This window comes from Perca flavescens, chromosome 13 (genome assembly GCF_004354835.1).
Source record: "Perca flavescens isolate YP-PL-M2 chromosome 13, PFLA_1.0, whole genome shotgun sequence".
In the NCBI taxonomy this organism is placed as follows: Eukaryota; Metazoa; Chordata; class Actinopteri; order Perciformes; family Percidae; genus Perca; species Perca flavescens.
In genome coordinates, this window is record NC_041343.1 from 28,984,168 (window position 1) to 29,003,374 (window position 19,207).

Below are 19,207 nucleotides of genomic sequence, written 5' to 3' on the forward strand. Positions count from 1 at the left end.
CCTTCCTCATTTCCTGTTCCTTTGCATGTGTGTCACACTTTTTATTTTATTTAGAACATTTGTTAAACCAATTTAAACAAAAGTCAAGGACAACACAAGTAAACACAAAATGCAATTTGTAAATGAAGGTGTTTATTATTAAAGGAGAAAAAAATCCAAACCATCATGGCCCTGTGTGAAAAAAGTGATTGCCCCCTTGTTAAAACATACTATAACTGTGGTTGTCCACACCTGAGTTCAATTTCTCTAGCCACACCCAGGCCTGATTATTGCCACACCTGTTCAAAATCAAGGCATCACTTAAATAGGAGCTGCTTGACACAGTAAGGTCCACCAGAAGATCCTTAAAACATACACATCATGCCGAGACCCAAAGAAATTCAGGAACAATTGAGAAAGAAAGTAATTGAGATCTATCAGTTTGAAAGGGTTTATAAAGCCATTTCCAAAGCTTTGGGAATCCAGCGAATGCACAGTGAGAGCCATTATCCACAAATGGCGAAGACATGGAACAGTGGTGAACCTTCCCAGGAAACTGGCCTGCCGCCCAAAATTACCCCAAGATCAAGTACTGTACTTACTTATCCAAGAGGTCACAAAAGACCCCACAACAACGTTAAAGAACTGCAGGCCTCACTTGCCTCACAAGGTCAAATGATCATGCCTCCACCATCAGGAAAAAGACTGGGCAAAAATGGCCTGCATGGCAGAGTTCCAAGGAGAAAACCACTGCTGAGCAAAAAAGAACATCAAAGCTCGTCTCAATTTCTCCAGAACACATCTTGATGATCCCCAAGACTTTTTTCCCACAACATTCTGTGGACCGATGAGACAAAAGTGGAACTCTTTGAAGGTGTGTGTCCAAGTATATCTGGCGAGAAGGAACACTGCATTTCATAAAAAGAACATTATACCAACTGTAAAATATGGTGGTGGCAAAGTGATGGTCTGGGGCTGTTTTGCTGCTTCAGGACCTGGAAGACTTGCATGATAAAAGGAACTATGAATTCTGCTGTCTACCAAGAGATCCTGAAGGAGAATGTCCGACCATCTGTTCGTGCGTCCTCAAGCTGAAACGAACTTGGGTTCTGCAGCAGGACAATGATCCTAAACACACCAGCAAGTCCACCACCGAATGGCTGAAGAAAAACAAAATGAAGACTTTGGAGTGGCAGCCAAAGTCCTGACCTGAATCCTATTGAGATGTTGTGGTATGACCTTAAAAAAGGCCGCATGCTCGAAAACCCTCTAATGTAACTGAATTAGGACAATCTGCAAAGATGATATATAAAATTCCTCCAGGACGCACATGTAAAAGCCTCATTGCACGTTATTGCAAACGCTTGGTTGCAGTTGTTGCTGCTAAGGGTGGCCCAACCAGTTATTAGGTTTAAATTAATCACTTTTTCACAATGGCCATGATGGTTTGGATTTTTTTTTTTCCTTTAATGATAAACACCTTCATTTACAAATTGCATTTTGTGTTTACTTGTGTTGTCCTTGACTATTGTTTAAATTGGTTTGATGTTCAAACACTTAAGTGTGACAAACATGCAAAGGAACAGGAAATGAGGAAGGGGCAAACACTTTTTATATACCACTGTATATATATATATATATATATATATATATATATAATTTATGCTGTGGAGTAGGGTGCTGCATCCTGACATTTTAACCCTTAAAGCAAGGGCACTACACACAGCAGTATGCATGATCGGTCCGCGTACAGCAAAGGCAAAGACTCTGTGTTACCTGAATTGACATTGATGCATCTGCCTGTTATTTCTGACCATTTGATAAACAAAAATGTCTATAATTGTGCTTGAGTAAATGAAACCCCAATTTAAAAAAACTGCTTAAAAAAAAAACATTTCATCCCAACATTGGAAAGGGAGAGGGGAGTGAGTTTGAGAAAAAGGGGTGTGGGGCTGACAAAAATGTCTCTATGCAGTCTCCAAACAGGACAGATTTAATGGAGGAAACCCATGGAGACAGACAGGGAAATGCCAGTATGTTTACTGAAGTTCTGTACAATTTCGAGGTACTTTTACTTAGTATGTAGCATTTCAATGTTGTGCTCCTTTATACTTCTACTCCTCTACATTTCAGAGGGAAATATTGTACTCTTTACTGCACTATATTTATCTGACAGCTGCAGATGTTAAACTATCCAGCAGTATGTAAAGTAGTTCAAATGAGCTCCACCTCCACCAGCTGGGACATTACAATGCTGCTGACGGGGCAAAGCTTCAGTCATAATATTCCAATAACATGATGTTAATATATGATGTTAATATAACCTCTTTGCTTTTTTCATACTGGGTGTTAGAAGAGAAGACCAATATCATTGTGTCATGAATGGGGTCCTTATCTATGTTTTCTAGCTTAATATCCTCTTAATATGAAATTTCAAACGCTTTTGTGTGGGTTTTTTTCAGCAATGTTTTCTTAAATGTTCAATGTATGTTTCCCCTGGGTCAATATGTTGAAATCACCCACAGCTTTTATCGCCTGCTATGTTGTACGCCTCAATAAGCCTTCAAAGTTTTGGGCAAGACAGTTTTCTTGACTGTTGACATTTATATGACATGTATAAGCTGTCTCCCTTCATTCTTTTGCAATTCTAACTGCAAAGACTGCACTCTTACAATGTTAGTTTATATCAAGAGACACGCTTGCCCTGGAAACATAAGTTGAACCTCCAGGGGGAAAGGTCAAGTTAGCTTAGCTTAGTTTAGCTTAGCACAAAAACTGGAAACAGAGGGGAACTACTAGCCTCGCCGTGTCAAAGTTGCCTTCCAACAAAGCTGTTGCATTTACTACATGTTGTATGCTTAACTTGTGTTAAAATAAACCAAATTAGATTTTGTGTGTCAACATTTAGTTAACAGGGATCTTCAACAGGGGGTCAGGGACCCCTAGGGGGTCCTCGGAGTCAATGCAGGGGGGCCTCCAAATTATTTAAAACAGAGACTATGCACTATAGCTTTAATATGCAACTTCATTTTATACAACATATGTATTAGAGGGGGTCCCTGCTCCGTCTCTCTTTCAGTTAAAGGGTCCTTGGCATAAAAAAAACGTTGAAGACCCCGGATTTAGTTGAACAAGAAAGGTCTAATCATCAAGTGACTTTGAAAAAAACCAGTTAACTCTGATGGATTGGTGACTAGAGCTCGTTAGCTAACAGGATGCAAAATATTCCCGGTTTTGGCTGCCAACTCTTTCCCCCTTGCTTCCCGTCTTTGTGCTAAGCTAGGCTAACCGCGTCACAGCATTTTGATTTGTTCCATTGTGCTTCTATTTCCTCTGCAAAAACACCCGACCAGTGATTCCCAGCCTTTGAGTTTGTCTTTTGATCCCTTATTAATACAAAGCCATGTCTGCTTATCAACCCTCCTAACAGGCTGTGTCTCCATAAATCATAAACACGTGTTCAATAGAAGAGTGACTCATGATTTTCAGAAGGCTGGGAAGGTCAAACTTTAGGCAGCAGTGATGTTCCTGATCACTAATACTGCTTTTAACAGAGCATGTAAGCTATTGTGGGATATTGATTGATTGATTTATTGATTTAGGCCAGTTTTACTCCCTTGCTTACAAAGATTACAGATGTAAACAAACCTTTAACAGCATCAGAGGAAGAAAAAATAATCTAAATGTGGATGTAGTTGCGTTGTATTTGTACGGAATTAAAAAAAATCATTACAAAAAATGTACCAAAAAGCAACAATAAGCACCAGCACCTCAGAGTGAATCACTGATGAGCTGATGTGTACACAGTATTTTAATCCAGATGGTCTGAGCACTGCATATTATGAGTAAGATGGGTACAAATTTTCCCAATATGACGACTATTATGATGTGTTGTACAACGGGCAGTGTGCAATTTTGTTGGCTAGTGGCAGTCTCTGCATGCAACATGAGCATGTCCATGCAGAGTGATGCAATAGTCTGTGTCTGTGTACTTTGTGTGTGGACAGTTTACAGTGTGTGTGTGTGTGTGTGTGTGTGTGTGTGCGCATTATGTTATGTTGAATTCTTAGCAGATATTGTTTGTCCAAGACAAATTTCCTTTGGGATAATAAAAATCTAGTCTTATCTTATCTTATCTTATTAGAGCCAAAGAACTATTCACTTATCAATAATATTATTACCTGTACTGTATATATAGTACAAACAAAACATATGATCAGTTTATTAAATATGATCATATGTAGCTCCACCGCTACTAGCTGCAACATAAATATGCTTTTTCACATGTTCCATGGTGGAAAGTAGGGTAACTAAAGTGCATTTCCTCATGTACTGTACTTAAGTACAATTTTGAGGTACTTGTAATTGAGTATTCACGCTTTCTACTCCTTAAAGGACAATTCTGGCGCAATATGAACCTAGGGGTTAATAACATATGTGTACAGAGTCGACCGTTCTCTGGGATCTGTTTTCATGCTAATCGAATGTGTCTCTAGCTTTAAACAAGCTAGCGCAAACCGGTGGTTAGCTGCTAACGCTAGCTTTCGGGGCAGATGGTAAATCGCTATTTCTAAACCGCTAACAAGGCTCAAAATAGCACCACACTTCCACGGTAGCATAATGAGGGTCCCTACATGTAAACCGAAGCATTGAGAACTTTGTAAGCGTACAGACAGTTTATTAAAAAGATAGTTTAGAAAGACAGTAGTGTTCATGTTTACATGCGGGCGCCATCTTGGGAAAACAGTCATGAGCAGTCCAATCACGAACGCTGTGTTCGAGCTATGTTACTGGTTACTGGTTGCACGGCGTTTGTCGTTCGACTGCTCATGACTGTACACATATGTTATTAACCCCTAGGTTCATTTTGCGCCGGAATTGTCCTTTAACTTCTTGTCCATACATAAATAGTGAAGGGCACATTATACTTTTTACTCCACAACAATTATCTCACAGCTTCTAGTTACTTTTCAAATTAAGAGGAAAAAAAGATACATGTAAAAAAAAATTATTGTAATGTCTCTGTATCTCATGGTTTCATTTAAAAAACAGTTTGAGGCCCGTATTTCACAAAATAGCCGACGATAAGAGAAAAGTCCAGAAAAGAGAGGCAGATTTGTGTATCGGAACTCGGTTTGTTCTTCTTTTCTTCTCACAGTAATCATCTGTCGACCCCTCAGATTTGTCTGGTGACCCTTTGCAGAAGCCCGACCCCCAGGTTGGGAACCAGTGGACTAAATATAAAGTAGTTAAAGTAGCTTCACCTCGAGCAGCTATTAACAGTAACGTGCAGCTTACACAGTGCTGCATCAGGATACCTAATCATTTAATATAATAATATACTTTGAAAAGGGGCCTGAATGAGTTCTTTTGATACTTTAAGTACATTTAGCTGATAATACTTCTGTACTTTTACTTACAGTAAGTCTGATTTTGAATGCAGGGCTTTCACTTGTAATGGAGTAATTTAATATTGTTGTACTGGTACTTTCACTTAAGCAACACTAACTTTTCCCGCTTCGGTCCCCTACCTTTTCCAAGTGGAATTGTCCCATTACGTCTCATTGGAAGTACAGATTGTCTAGCCTCGTGAGACCGTCCTGATCTGGCGAGCTCCAGTTTTCCACTCCCAGATCAGTCTGGCATCTTGAGGTAGAGAAAATTTGGAGCCGTTCGCCAAACGACCGGGCCAATCAGTGTTGGTTTTGAGGCGGGTTTAGGTGGTGATAGACAGATGGTTTATCCAATCAGCTAACCAGTATTTTCAGACAGCGGTAGCCCTAATTCTGTTAGCCGCTCGCTAATGCTTTTTTTCTCTTGGATCCTTCTTTTGGAATATGGACCGGAAACCTGAAATGGTGACTTTTATTCCTAAATTCTCGTTACACAAACGGCAAATCTCCTTTACCGACATGTTGCTAGCATGCTGAGCTAACGAGCTATGCTTTGTCTGCAGCAGCAGGGGCGGGCTTGTGGTTGTATTTTCATACGCTTTGCTGATCTGATTGGTTGATTTGGCCCGTCTATCACCAACATAGGTGATAGACAGATGGTTCATCCAATCAGCTAACCAGTATTTCTGCCCCTTCCCAAAAGTTCTCCAACAGAAAGTTCCCAGATGGATATGCCGAGCAAATGCGAAGCAATCCATCTGGCGGAGTCAGGTTACATCTGGCAAACTTGCATAGTGCGGTTGTAGCCGGTAGAGGGGCACAAAGCGAATGCAGGAGTGCCGTTCACCCTGTTACGAGTTGATGAACCACTGAAACGATTTTGGAAACATTATTTTAAGTTAGAAAAAGTTCTCTAGTGTTGTTTTAAAGGTCCAGTGTGTGGGAATTTCGCCCATCTAGTGTTGAGATCATATATCGCAATCAATTCTCTCGCGCGACACAGTTCAAAGTACGTATTACAGCTACGGTAGCCTTCACGCTTCAAAAAGCCGGTCTCTTGCTCTTTTCAATCTCCTTTTTCTTTTTCTGGGCGAAGAAGAAGAAGACTCCTGTTCCTGAAATTTGGATTTTGAATACGTTTGGTGCTCCATGTTTCCTTCTTCAAACTTGCCGGGGCTGGGAAAAATACTCTGTTAGAAGTAAAAGTCCTGCACTAAAATGTTACTGAAGTAAAAGCATGTAAGTATCATCAGGAAAATGTACTTAAAAGTAAAAGTACTAAATGCAGAAAAATCATTAGATCAACCATTAGAAAGTGTAAAGGATCCAACTAGTGTGTGTTTAATGGTCTAATCATCTCAGCTGGACTTGTAAGTGTTGGCTAGTTTCATTTATAATAAAACATCAATGGTTATCTATTAAGTATACTAGCCATTTGGCTGGTGGGCAAAAAGTTAATTTTGTGTGCAAAAATCTTAATTTGTGGGGTAACTGAAGCTGTCAGATGAATGTAGTGGAGTAAAAAGTACAATATTTCTCTCTGAAATGTAGCGGAGTAGAAGTAGAAAGTGGCATGAAAAGAAGAGACTCAAGTAAAGTACAAGTACCTCAGCATTTGGACTTAAGTACAGTAAATGAGTAAATGTACTTAGTTACATTCCACCACAGATATAGATAGATAGATAGATAGATAGATAGATAGATAGATAGATAGATGGATGGATGGATAGGTAGATAGATAGATAGATAGATAGATGGATGGATGGATGGATGGATAGGTAGATAGATAGATAGATAGATAGATAGATAGATAGATAGATAGATAGATGGATGGATAGGTAGATAGATAGATGGATGGATGGATGGATAGGTAGATAGATAGATAGATAGATAGATAGATAGAAAGATAGATAGATAGATAGATAGATAGATAGATAGATAGATAGATGGATGGATGGATGGATAGGTAGATAGATGGATGGATGGATGGATGGATGGATGGATGGATGGATGGATAGGTAGATAGATAGATAGATAGATAGATAGATAGATAGATAGATAGATAGATAGATAGATAGATAGATAGATAGATAGATGGATGGATGGATGGATGGATGGATAGGTAGGTAGGTAGGTAGGTAGGTAGATAGATGGATGGATGGATGGATAGGTAGATAGATAGATAGATAGACAGATAGATAGATGGATGGATAGATAATAGATAGATAGATAGATAGATAGATAGATAGATAGATAGATAGATAGATAGATAGATAGATAGATAGGTGGACTTTATTGATCCCAGATTGGGACATTTCCTTGACTCAAGTGAGATGTGAATTCTTCTCCCACCACTGCAAATTGAATACATTACAGCCTAATCTTTTGATGCATTTAAGCCTTTTGTTTCTATGGATATCAGGTTTGATTATTAATGTTAATGAAATTGTAAGCTTCATATTCCCACGGGTACTTCTCCTATTTGGATATAATAATTCAAATCTTGATTCCAGAGATATACGTGACGAGACATTGGCTATAACCTGTGTTATTAGTGTCTGAGTAACAATGAGTGTATGTGAATAGGGCAGCTGTAGAAGAGACTGCATATTTTTAGACCCAGTGTTTAGATGCTGTTATTACAGCCTAATGCGTCTCTACAGTATTTTTAACCCACTCTGTGCTGACTGAATGTGTTCCCATCGGAGACACAAGCCTGTTCCTGAACAGTCAATAACAATAATAATAATTAATCATATGTGATTTAGGGTGACTAGCTAACACCGCCCATTAGCCTATATACAATCCCACTTTACAATTCGCTAGCCTGGGTAGGTAGCAGAGCAACAGATCAGTAAGAGGTGTTAGTTTGGAGGAATTATTTTGGGCGCCCCTGGTTCTAGGAAGGAAAAGTCCCATTCAGTTTTTTCCAGGGAAAATGTTACCTGACCCACACGGGTCGGATTGGCCTGAAACTCTCTGAATCATCAGTTCACAATAATAACAACGGTGTCAAAAAACAACTTGTGTGGGTTAACATGATGGAGGACAAGTTCATGACTCCAAAGGTGCATTTGGGCAAGAAAAATCCAATCAGTGAGCTTAAAACTCTGTCATGTGCGCAGCTAAAGGCCGGTGAAAAGCTAAAGATTAGGCTGTTGAGAAATATGTATTTTAGGCTATAATCCGCACCATAAATCACTTCACTTTTTATTTTGGGGTCAACTTTGGTTTAATTCGGCAACAAGTGCAAAAAAAAGGAAGCCTTTTGAATTGACTCTGACTGATTTCTTCTCAACTTGGCAACCGCCTTTTATCAGAGCTTGAAGGATTCATTGATTAGTAGATTGACAGGAAATAAATCAGCAGCAATATTGACAATGAGTAATTTTTTAAGCAAAAACTTAAAAAATAAAAAGTCTTGATCATACTGCATTCTGTGTTTTATGTATGTATGTTTGATTTTCTTTAAGCACTGCTATAAAGGGAAAAAAGCACTCTGATTGCACTACTGGTTAGATGTAAAACTGCATTTCATTGCACTGGTTGTCCTTACTTGTGCAATGACAATAATATTGAATCTAATCTAATCAAGTAGCCTACTTAAGTAAATTTAAGGTAGGCTACTCGTCGGACTACTTGAGTCTTTTTTTTCATGCCACTTTGTGCTTGGACTCCACTCCATTTCAGAAAGAATATCATTTGCATCCACGTGGCTGATGATTCAAATATAAAAAAAATATTCCACAGAACTCTCTCTCAAATGGACAAACAGCGCCATAGCTCTCCACAGCTATACACGCGAAACTACGGTCACTTTTTCCGCAATTTAATAATATTTTGTAGGATATGATTTAATGCTATGGGAGGGGGGGTTCTATAGCATTTTAACTCCGCCCACATGTGCCGCGTCACGCGGAAATACGTCACGCCACTGAAGCTAAAGATGCTTCAACTGCCGTTTCACTGTGACTTCAACATTAAGTTGTACTCTGTGGCAAACTTTGGCCACACCTAGATCCTGTCCCATTTCCACACAAAAAAAACAACACACACACACACACACAAAAAAAGCCTCTTTTTCTTTTTTTTTTCTGGTGCGTTTGTTTGTGTGACGGCGAGTCCCGGCGGTGTAACCGGAGAGGGGCCTCAGAGAGGGAATGCAGGACTGCAATGGAGCACAATGCAATACAGGTAAAGCCGATATGATTTCTAAATAAAATGTCGATTTATTTCACGTATAGCCGGCGGGTTTTCTGACCTGTTGGTGTGGGGAATATTTTAACCGTGTGTCGCTGTGAATTGAATCCCAATGTCGTGTTTTATTTCATTTAGTTTGAGCATGTCGTATTGATTGTTTCCCCATATCAGCCAAACCCCAAAGCACCGAGAGTTGCTCTGACTGCAATTACAACTTTATTCAACCAGGCGCAACTTTTTTTTTTTTTTTTTTCTTTTCCTCCCAGAGGTGGAAAATAAAACGCTGATATTTGTATTTTTTACGGGGAAACGGTCGGCCGTGACACCGAGCCGTCGCCTCGTTTGATATCGGACACTCGGTCGTTAAATTCCAGTTTAATATTTCTGATATTTTCGCCGTGTTAATGATTAATTTCTTTGTGTGTCGTGTCGACAGTCCTCAGCTTCTCCTCTGGCTAACGTTACCAACCCCCACCCACACTAACAGCACATTAAATAACATTTAATTTTCGGGCCATTTCTTGCCTAACAAAAATAATCAGGAAACTTTTAATCCACCCTTTTTTTTTTTTTTTTTTTCAACAAAAAGTGCCACACCGTTGCGTCGACATCGTTTCATTTCCGAACGCAAGACTCTCACATTTTAATTTCGCCGACACCGACGTGATATTAAAGATTGAAATATTTTTTTTTTCGACAGTGACTAGGTGGAGCAGCAGCAGTAGTGTTGGTGGTTTATAATAGGAAGCATATTGATATTATAATCAAATCCCCTCCCGACATTTTGTCTCCGGCGTAATTGCCAGAGTTTAAGGAGGAATGTTAATATTGTGTGTATGAAAAGGGGGTGGAAATGTGGAGTTTGTGTACTTGAAATAGCGAAGATTAGTCTGCCCAACAACCCAGGAAACATCCAGAGGACACACAGTTTGAGCAATGTGGGCTATTTTTTATTTTGCTTTTAGGCGAAATAAAAAACGAACAGTCATTTATTTTGACAGGAATCCTTCATGTGTGGCGTGGGATATATTTAATATCCCAGTGGTGGTTGTATATTTTTACAACATCTCTGTTTAAATATTAATTTATTGCAGTATTTAGAGCTTTTTTTTGTTTAGTTTTTCTACCAGTAGTGAACTTGTGAGATTTTTTTGAATAACAGGATATACCCAAGGTCAATACTGTATAGACTGTGTGTTTGGATTTAATTAATTCATTGTTTGTCTGAAGCAGGGGACATTTTATTATTAATATTCGTCGGTGGTCCCCCCCCCTTTTTTTTTTTTTTTTCCTTCCCGTACTGAAAACTGTTAAAAAAAAAAAAAAAAAAAATCACTGCATTATTCCCACAAATATCACGAGAACTGACGTAGGCAGGGTGCAGATTAAGGGTTTCCATCTTAAATTCTTGTGTGTGTGTTTATTCACATTTTTAGACAGGGCTGCTTTTTCAGTGCTCAGATTATATTATGTGGCTTTTATTTTCCTGCCTGCTCAGCCCTGCCTCGTTTCCACCGCTAGGCTGGAGCACTGCTTCAGCTGGCCCTCCCCCAGGGCCACAGACAAAAAAAAAAAGGAAAAGACATTCATACAACACTCCTATAGCGCATAATAGTATGTTTATGATACACTATATTCACTTGATGGTAGTACTTATCATATGGTCTCTCTATAATTTAAGTAAAATGTGTAATAGTCATTCTGTGGCTATAACTGTCTGCAAAGCTAAATAGTGACTTGATCCCACTTTGTTGTATTTTATCTAGCAATCTATTAGGGCTGGGAATGTCACAAAAACAAAGTCATATATATATATATATATATATATATATATATATATATATATATATATATATATATATATATATATATATACATATACAGTGGGGGAAATAAGTATTTGACCCCTTGCTGATTTTGCAGGTTTGCCCACTTACAAAGAATGCAAAAATCTACAATTTTAATCATATGTACATTCTAACAGTGAAAGACAGAATCCCAAAGAAAATTCCAGAAAATCACATCATATGAATTTATTAAAATTGATAACCATCTGATGAGGAAAAACAAGTATTTGACCCCCTGGACAAACAGCATGTTAATATTTTGTAGAAAAGCCATTATTGGCCAGCACAGATGTCAAACGGTTTTTATAGTTGGTGACAAGGTTTGTGCACATTTCGGCAGGGATGTTGGCCCACTCCTCCCTGCAGACAGCCTCCAAATCATTCAGGTTCCGAGGTTGTCGCCTGGCAACTCGAATTTTAAGCTCCCTCCAAAGATTTTCAATCGATTCAGGTCTGGAGACTGGCTAGGCCACTCCAGAACCTTGATGTGCTTCTTCTTCAGCCACTCTTTTGTTGCTTTGGCGGTGTGCTTAGGGTCGTTGTCGTGCTGAAACACCCATCCTCGACCCATCTTCAGCTCTCTCACTGAGGGAAGGAGATGTCGGTCCAGAATTCCACGATACATGGCCCCGTCCATCCTCCCCTCAATACGATGGAGTTGTCCCGTCCCCTTGGCTGAAAAGCACCCCCAAAGCATGGTGTTGCCACCACCATGCTTGACGGTGGGGATGGTGTTCTTTGGGTTGTACTCGGTGTTCTTTGCCCTCCAAACACGACGAGTTGAGTTGAGGCCAAAAGTTCTATTTTGGTCTCATCTGACCACATCACCTTCTTCCAGGCCTCTTCTGAGTCGTCCCAGGTGGTGAATGGCGAACTTCATGCGGGCCTGTACATGTTTCTTCTTGAGCAGGGGGACCTTGCGTGCGCTGCAGGATTTCAATCCATGACGGCGTAGTGTGTTACCAACCGTTTCTTTTGTAGCTGTGGTCCCAGCTGCCTTCAGTTGATTCATCAGTTCCCCCCTTGTGGTTTTGGGATGATTCCTCACTGTTCGCATGATCAGGGACACCCCACGAGGCAAGATCTTGTGTGGAGGCCCAGACCGAGGGAGGTTGGCGGTGGTGTGGTGCTTCTTCCATTTCCTGATAACTGCACCGACAGTTGATCTTTTCTCTCAAGTTGCTTTCCGATTCTCTTGTAGCCCATCCCAGCCTTGTGCAGATCAACAATCTTGTCCCTGATGTCCGTAGAAAGCTCTTTGGTCTTGCCCATGGTGGTGATGTCGGATGCTGGTTGTTTGGGTGTTGACAGGTGTCTTTTATACAGGTAACAAGGTGAGGCAGGTGTATTTGATGTAGATAATTGGTTTGGATTGGGGCTGTGTCTTAAAGAAAGACTAACTGGCTTGTAGGAGCCAGAATACTTGCTGTTTGTCCAGGGGGTCAAATACTTGTTTTTCCTCATCAGAGGGTTATCAATTTTAATAAATTCATATGATGTGATTTTCTGGAATTTTCTTTGGGATTCTGTCTTTCACTGTTAGAATGTACATATGATTAAAATTGTAGATTTTTGCATTCTTTGTAAGTGGGCAAACCTGCAAAATCAGCAAGGGGTCAAATACTTATTTCCCCCACTGTATATATATATATTGCATTTTATTACTTTTTTTTTTTTTTCCAACATCAAATTATGTCCCCAAAGGAAAACTTTGTCAACATGTGTTTTATCTAAAAAGACACATTTCTCTGTTTTGTTCATCTCACTTCAATTTGATTGCTGCACAAAATCTAGTGGACTGAAAAAGCGATTGATTTAAAAAAAATATTCCATTAGGCTATACCAAAAAAGTTAAACTATAATGTGCAATTTCTTTAATAAAAGATTGATACGTCTGTGAAACTATACACGGAAAGTTTCGCAATACTCAATTCCCCCACCCCATCTCTATCTATCTATCTATCTATCTATCTATCTATCTATCTATCTATCTATCTATCTATCTATCTATCTATCTATCTATCTATCTATCTATCTATCACTTCTATCTATTTATCTATCAAAACTAGTGCTCAAAGGATTAATAGATTAGCCTAGTTAATGAACAGGAAATAAATCTGCAACAATTTTATAATCAATCCATATTTTCTTTAGTTCCAGCTTGTCTAATGTGAACTTAATAATACATTTATCTTATGTTGTTGTATTATTTTTCTTGTATTAAACTATTAGGGTCCTGCACACTGCCTGCGTGGCGTTTCTGTTGCGTGGCGTTTTCTACGTCTTTGCACACCAGAAACGTGTCGGAAGCAGCGCTGCTGCTGCTCGCCTTGTCTGTACACACGTGTGTTTGTATGTATTGACGGCAAAATAGGCTACAAAATATTTGGTTCTGTATTGACGGGTGCAATATTTGAAAATCGCTAATTATTGTGGATATCAAAGCGCAAATCACTATCTTATCTTCTGGGACTGTCCCGGCATTAAAAACCTTTAAGCGATACACAATGCTGTACAGGTCCTATTCCGTGAGGAATACTTTAAGACTCTATATCTTGGAAATATACCTCAAAGTTGGCTTAAAGGGGACAAACACTTGATAAATGCAATGCTGGTGGCCAGTAAAAAGGCTATTACCAGAAAATGGCTACTACCAGAGTGTCCAACTGAACTTAATGGAGAGACACTGTAACAGAAATCTACAGAATGGAGGAGACTACAGCTCATGTTAACCGAAGAATGGAAACATTTCTTAAGACACTGGTGATGTCTCCCTGTATTATTTATAGTTTTGTTATTATGGTGTTATTTTTGTCAGTTCATTTGTTTCTGTTTAGCTCATCTTTTAACCTTTTATACTTGAATAAGTAAGAAAATAAGTATGTGGTTTGTCATAGAATCTGAAAAATTTAAATGTGTGTAAGCGAGATTCTGAACGCTAATAAAATAATTTAAAAAAAAATATATATAAATTACATCTATCTGCATTTATGTCAAAACCTAGAGGCTTTCAAACATCGAAATGTCAGTTATTAAATGTATTTGTGTCAAAATGACGTATAAACATCTTTTCATATTCTATTTTGCCTGGAAATGCTAACAACTCGCTTGCGTGCCGCGTGAAAAATAGGCGTCGTTTTCGGGCCGCGCCTGAGACATGCATGTCACGCAGGCAGCGTGCGAGCTCTAACCTGTTAACATGGGACCGAAATGTAAACGGACACGCCACGCAGCTGACACGCTCACGCCACGCAGCCAGTGTGCAGGAGCTCTTAATCGATCAGTTGAAACTGATAATTGAGTAATTATTTCTTAAGCAAAAATGCTCAAAACTGTCCGTTTCCAGCTTGTCAAATGTGAGCTAAATAATGAATTTATCTCAGTTTGTTTTATTCTCTTACCGACCAATAACTAGACCTCCAAACTATTGATCGATCAGTTGATGGACCAAAAATAAATCGGCAACAGTTGTGACAATCGGCTAATAATATTTTAAAGGAAAATTTCCCAAAACCATGTTGTTGCAGCTTCTCGAATGTGAATATTGCCAGTTATCTCAGTCGTCTGTTACAGTAAATGTAATATTTATGTGTTTTGGACTGTCGGTCAGACGAAACAAGCAAATTTTGAAATGTCAACTTGACATTTGATAGCCTACACGGTGGTTCTCAACCTTTTTTGTGCCAACGCCCCCCTATCCATTATCCAGGTCCCTAACGCCCCCCCATCAAATATTATGTATGTTAATTGCCCCGAATATTAATGATTGTGCCCTAATATAGGCCTATTATTGTTGTTACTATTGTTATCAAAAATAATCTAATCAAATTGAATGACAAAACAACACATGAATTAGTTTTCCAGGTATCAAAAAGCCATGTGAATAGAAATGATATATTTACAGGTTTTTTAAAAAAATGCAACCATTTGACATTCAAATTAAATAACAGCAGCCAATCTAGCCAAGACTAGATATGTAACATTCAAACTATAATTAGGTATTATCAAAAGGCCTGCTGCATGGTGTGAACCTCAGCACCTTTAGAAGATGACTACAATTTGAATGTCCTTTTTTGTTTGTGAAGTGACCTTGGGTGTCATGAAATGCGCTTTAAATAAAATGTATTATTATTATTATTATTATTATTATTATTATTATTATTATTACAAACACTAACAGTAGCCAATCAGAAACAGCTAGCAATTTAACATTCAAATCTAGTTTTCATTCAAATCTAAAATCGAATTGTTCCAACGGAAAACAAGCTGGCATTTATCAAAGGGTAAAAGCAGAAGACGCACGCACGCAGAAAAGTATTTTGGTGATGACAAACGACTTGAAGAACGACACCTACTGCCGAATGGAAATAAGTTTACAACCTTGAAAGTTAGTGAGTTTAGGGTTAGAAGAGTCTAGGTTTGCTATCGCCTGTCTTGCGAGTAAATGGCAGAAAATAACGTTTGGAGAAAATGCAACCCCACATGGCGCTGTGTTTGGGAGTGTGTGAGAGTCCCGTACAGTAAACGGTAACATCACTGCCTCTATCGCTTCCATAAGAAAGTTTTTTAAAACACCAAACGCAAGCCCTGAACTGGCCGGGAGTTTATGGAACAGCTAACTGTTTGCCAAACAACAAAGCACAGTCGATATATCTCGCACGTCTCTTTTCTTTCTCTCTTTCTCCGTGAAATGAAGCTGCATTCAGGTACAGTAGGGGTTCTTTTCTTATCTGAACGCAGCTTCACTAGTAGCTACAGAGCTCATTTAAGATGATGCTCTTACGCCCCGTTTCCGTGAAGGCAGCATGGAGCTGCGCCAAACAAAGCTGACAGAAGCACAGAAAAGTTAGGATACCCGTCTGGTCCAGTCTCAGTGCTGTAAACTGGCAGCTTGTGTAGCAAGCAGATGTTGCAGACCACTTATTTTTTTAGTAGTTTAAGTGTAAACATGTATTATTGTGAATCTTTGGTTTAAACTAGCTTTCAAACAAACGCCCCCCAAGTGCACCTCAACACCCCCCTTTACAAAATATTGCTTCCAACGCCCCCCCATCATCTTCTGAACGCCCCCTGGGGGGGCGATACCGCTCCCGTTGAGAAACACTGGCCTAAACCCAATTATTAGTCAAGAAGAGTTTTCTTAAAATATCCATCCATCCATCCATCCATCTTCGTCTGCTTATCCGGTGTCGGGTCGCGGGGGGAGCAGCTCCACCAGCATATCTTAAAATATGTATCTCTAATATAACTATTAAGACTAATATTGTGTCTGCGGAGCTAAATAGCTAAATAAATACTTTTATTTCTTCTTTGTCCTGTTTAGTATTCCTTTTAATACAGTGGTTCCCAAACTGTTTGGGAACCACTGTGTGTATGTATATATATATATAAAGCATGGTTCTGCTGCACTGCAACCAAAGCATGGACATGGTTGTGAAAGGACTGCCAAGTAAACTTAAAGCAGACAATGCCCCTCATTTATCAACCTAACGTAGAAACCAGCGCAGATATGAGCGCAGAAATCATCTTACGACAGGCTTCACGTGGGCTTCATGAAAAGTTCGTATCACACCAATCAGAGCGTAAGAATGGTCGTACATTGATAAATGCGGCGGCTGGAAACGATCGTCATTTAAATATCACGCCCCAATATATTCTGGGTTTTGAGGCCTCGCCCCTACAATTTACGACCTGGCGAGACGTAATCCGGCTGAGAAGCGGAACTTTTCAGAGGTGGAGATTCAAACCCTGACATCTCCGGTTCATTTGCACTAACGTGTGTACTATTTGGCAGCCTGAAAACTGGTATTAAAGGCTGTAGAAAGAATGCGGGATGAAAAGAGATCACTGATGTGGTCAACAGTGTTGCCGTAGTAAATCGGACTCCAGCTGAAGTTTAGCCTATTTAATTTATACATCCTTGACACATTTTCTATAGTCCTAATAGTAATATACAGGCTTCTATTGTCATCTATTAGGCCTACATGTAGGTGTACCTATAATTAAATAAACACACGCTAGCGGAGTTTATGCAGTGTCTTTTATTTTACTCGTGTTCGTCGGAATGAGGCAACAGCTGAGGGAGAGCGCGTCCCTCCGCCCCCGTGCTGGACCCTGTCTCCTGACAGCAGAGGGGCTGGCAAAACAAGCCAAAATAACTTGGTCAATGGCAGAAATAAATCATTCACTTGAAAGAGAAACAAAAACCTGAAGAATAAATAAAAATGTTGTGCATCGTCATGTTTCCTGTATTGAATATCATTGCCAAACATAACACTATAGGCTACCTTTTAAAAGTGAGGAATAATATCCTGTCTCCTTCATATAGCCCTCAGTTGGTGGCTGTTCTGGACACTGCTCTTTGGTCATCTGGCTCCATCGCTACATTTATGGCACCGTGTCTTCCTGTGCGATGTTGTGCAGAACCCCACAGGCTAAAACAATGTTGCAGACCGGCGCATAGAGGTCTTCTAAAAGAGCCAGATCTGCCATTACTGATATGTGATCAACTGATGACTTCTCCTTCTCCTGTTAAACTGATTATATGCTGCACCGCAAGTCCACACTGACTCGAAAACTTGCGTACACGAGTTCAGACCAGACGTGAGATTTGATCGCAGCCTACGCTCACGTCCAAATTGATAAATGCCGAGCTTTGCGTAGGAATCGGCGTACGCCTGTTTTAGGTCGTACGCACGTTTCATAAATGAGGGCCAATGAAGCTACGCCAAAGCACCAAAACTACCAAAACAAAGGCAAGAAAATACAGCGGTGACAATTCACAATGCAGTTTTGTATTAGGGCTGCCCGATATGAGGAAAATATGCCATAGCGTTGTTGAATATCGCGGTAATGATATTCCTTGCGATAAATAAAACGGATCTTAGAGAGCACTCAGTTCTGCTGCTTTTTAGTAATCTGCTAACATACAACGAACTGCTTGTTGAATGTGAAACACATGAAAGGAAATCCTTTCTAACTTTCTTTTTATTGAACAATTTGAACATTGAATTGAATAGAAAAGGCACCATTTAAATTTAAGAATGGCGACACAAGAAGAAATGTCTGTGTGAACAGACAATAAAAGTTTTTATCTTATCGCTTATCTGAGGAGCCAACTGCTGATCTCCCAGTCGAATCTCATTGAGTGTCTCCAGTATTATAATCCTATAATATGTCTCTGTGTGGCTCACAACATACAGTAGAGACTTGTGGGGTCTAATACTGCCTCGGCTAGTGATTTGATCAAACTTTTAATGTTTATAATTTGTACTTTTAAAACATATTTATAGGGGCTATTTCTATCTCTGCGACTCAATATTGAATTTGAAGAGCGCTGTAATGTGTGTCACTCTTCTTTTTTTTTTTTTTTTTTTTTTATCAAACTTAATCCCTCATGTAAAATACATCTGCATAGTATCTTCATATGGACTTGAAATGTACCCCTAGGACAGAGTTGACAGTGAACATGTAATGATTATTTACTAATCCTATAGTGTCTTTATGATATTCCTATAGGGACTTACGGTATGTTTAAGGACTTGTATTGAGGTTTATACGTGGAAAATGCCCTGCAGTGATCTTAAATGTGCTTTATTGTCATTGTAGTGTAATAATAGTCCACTCTGTTTTATTTAATCCTCCCGTGGTTCTATAATTTCAGTTCCTGTAGCAAGATATGGAGTGAGTTTGTCATTCAACAGTGACCTTGTCCTGTTCAGTCGTTGTTTCTCTTCAGTTGTATCACCGTAGCATTTAAATTTTTTTTTTTTAACAAAAATGGCAACT

General features: G+C 39.3%; 1 protein-coding gene across 1 annotated transcript in view; it reads left to right on the top strand.

The window, feature by feature from the left end:
* Positions 1-9,302: 9,302 nt before the first annotated feature.
* Positions 9,303-19,207, top strand: part of zgc:77151 (AT-rich interactive domain-containing protein 5B) — a 51,812-nt gene continuing 41,907 nt past the window's right edge. Inside the window, exon 1 of the mRNA XM_028595161.1 lies at positions 9,303-9,566. Coding sequence (XP_028450962.1) covers positions 9,546-9,566 — 21 coding nt within the window. The 5' untranslated portion in view covers positions 9,303-9,545. The remainder of the gene's footprint in view (positions 9,567-19,207) is intronic.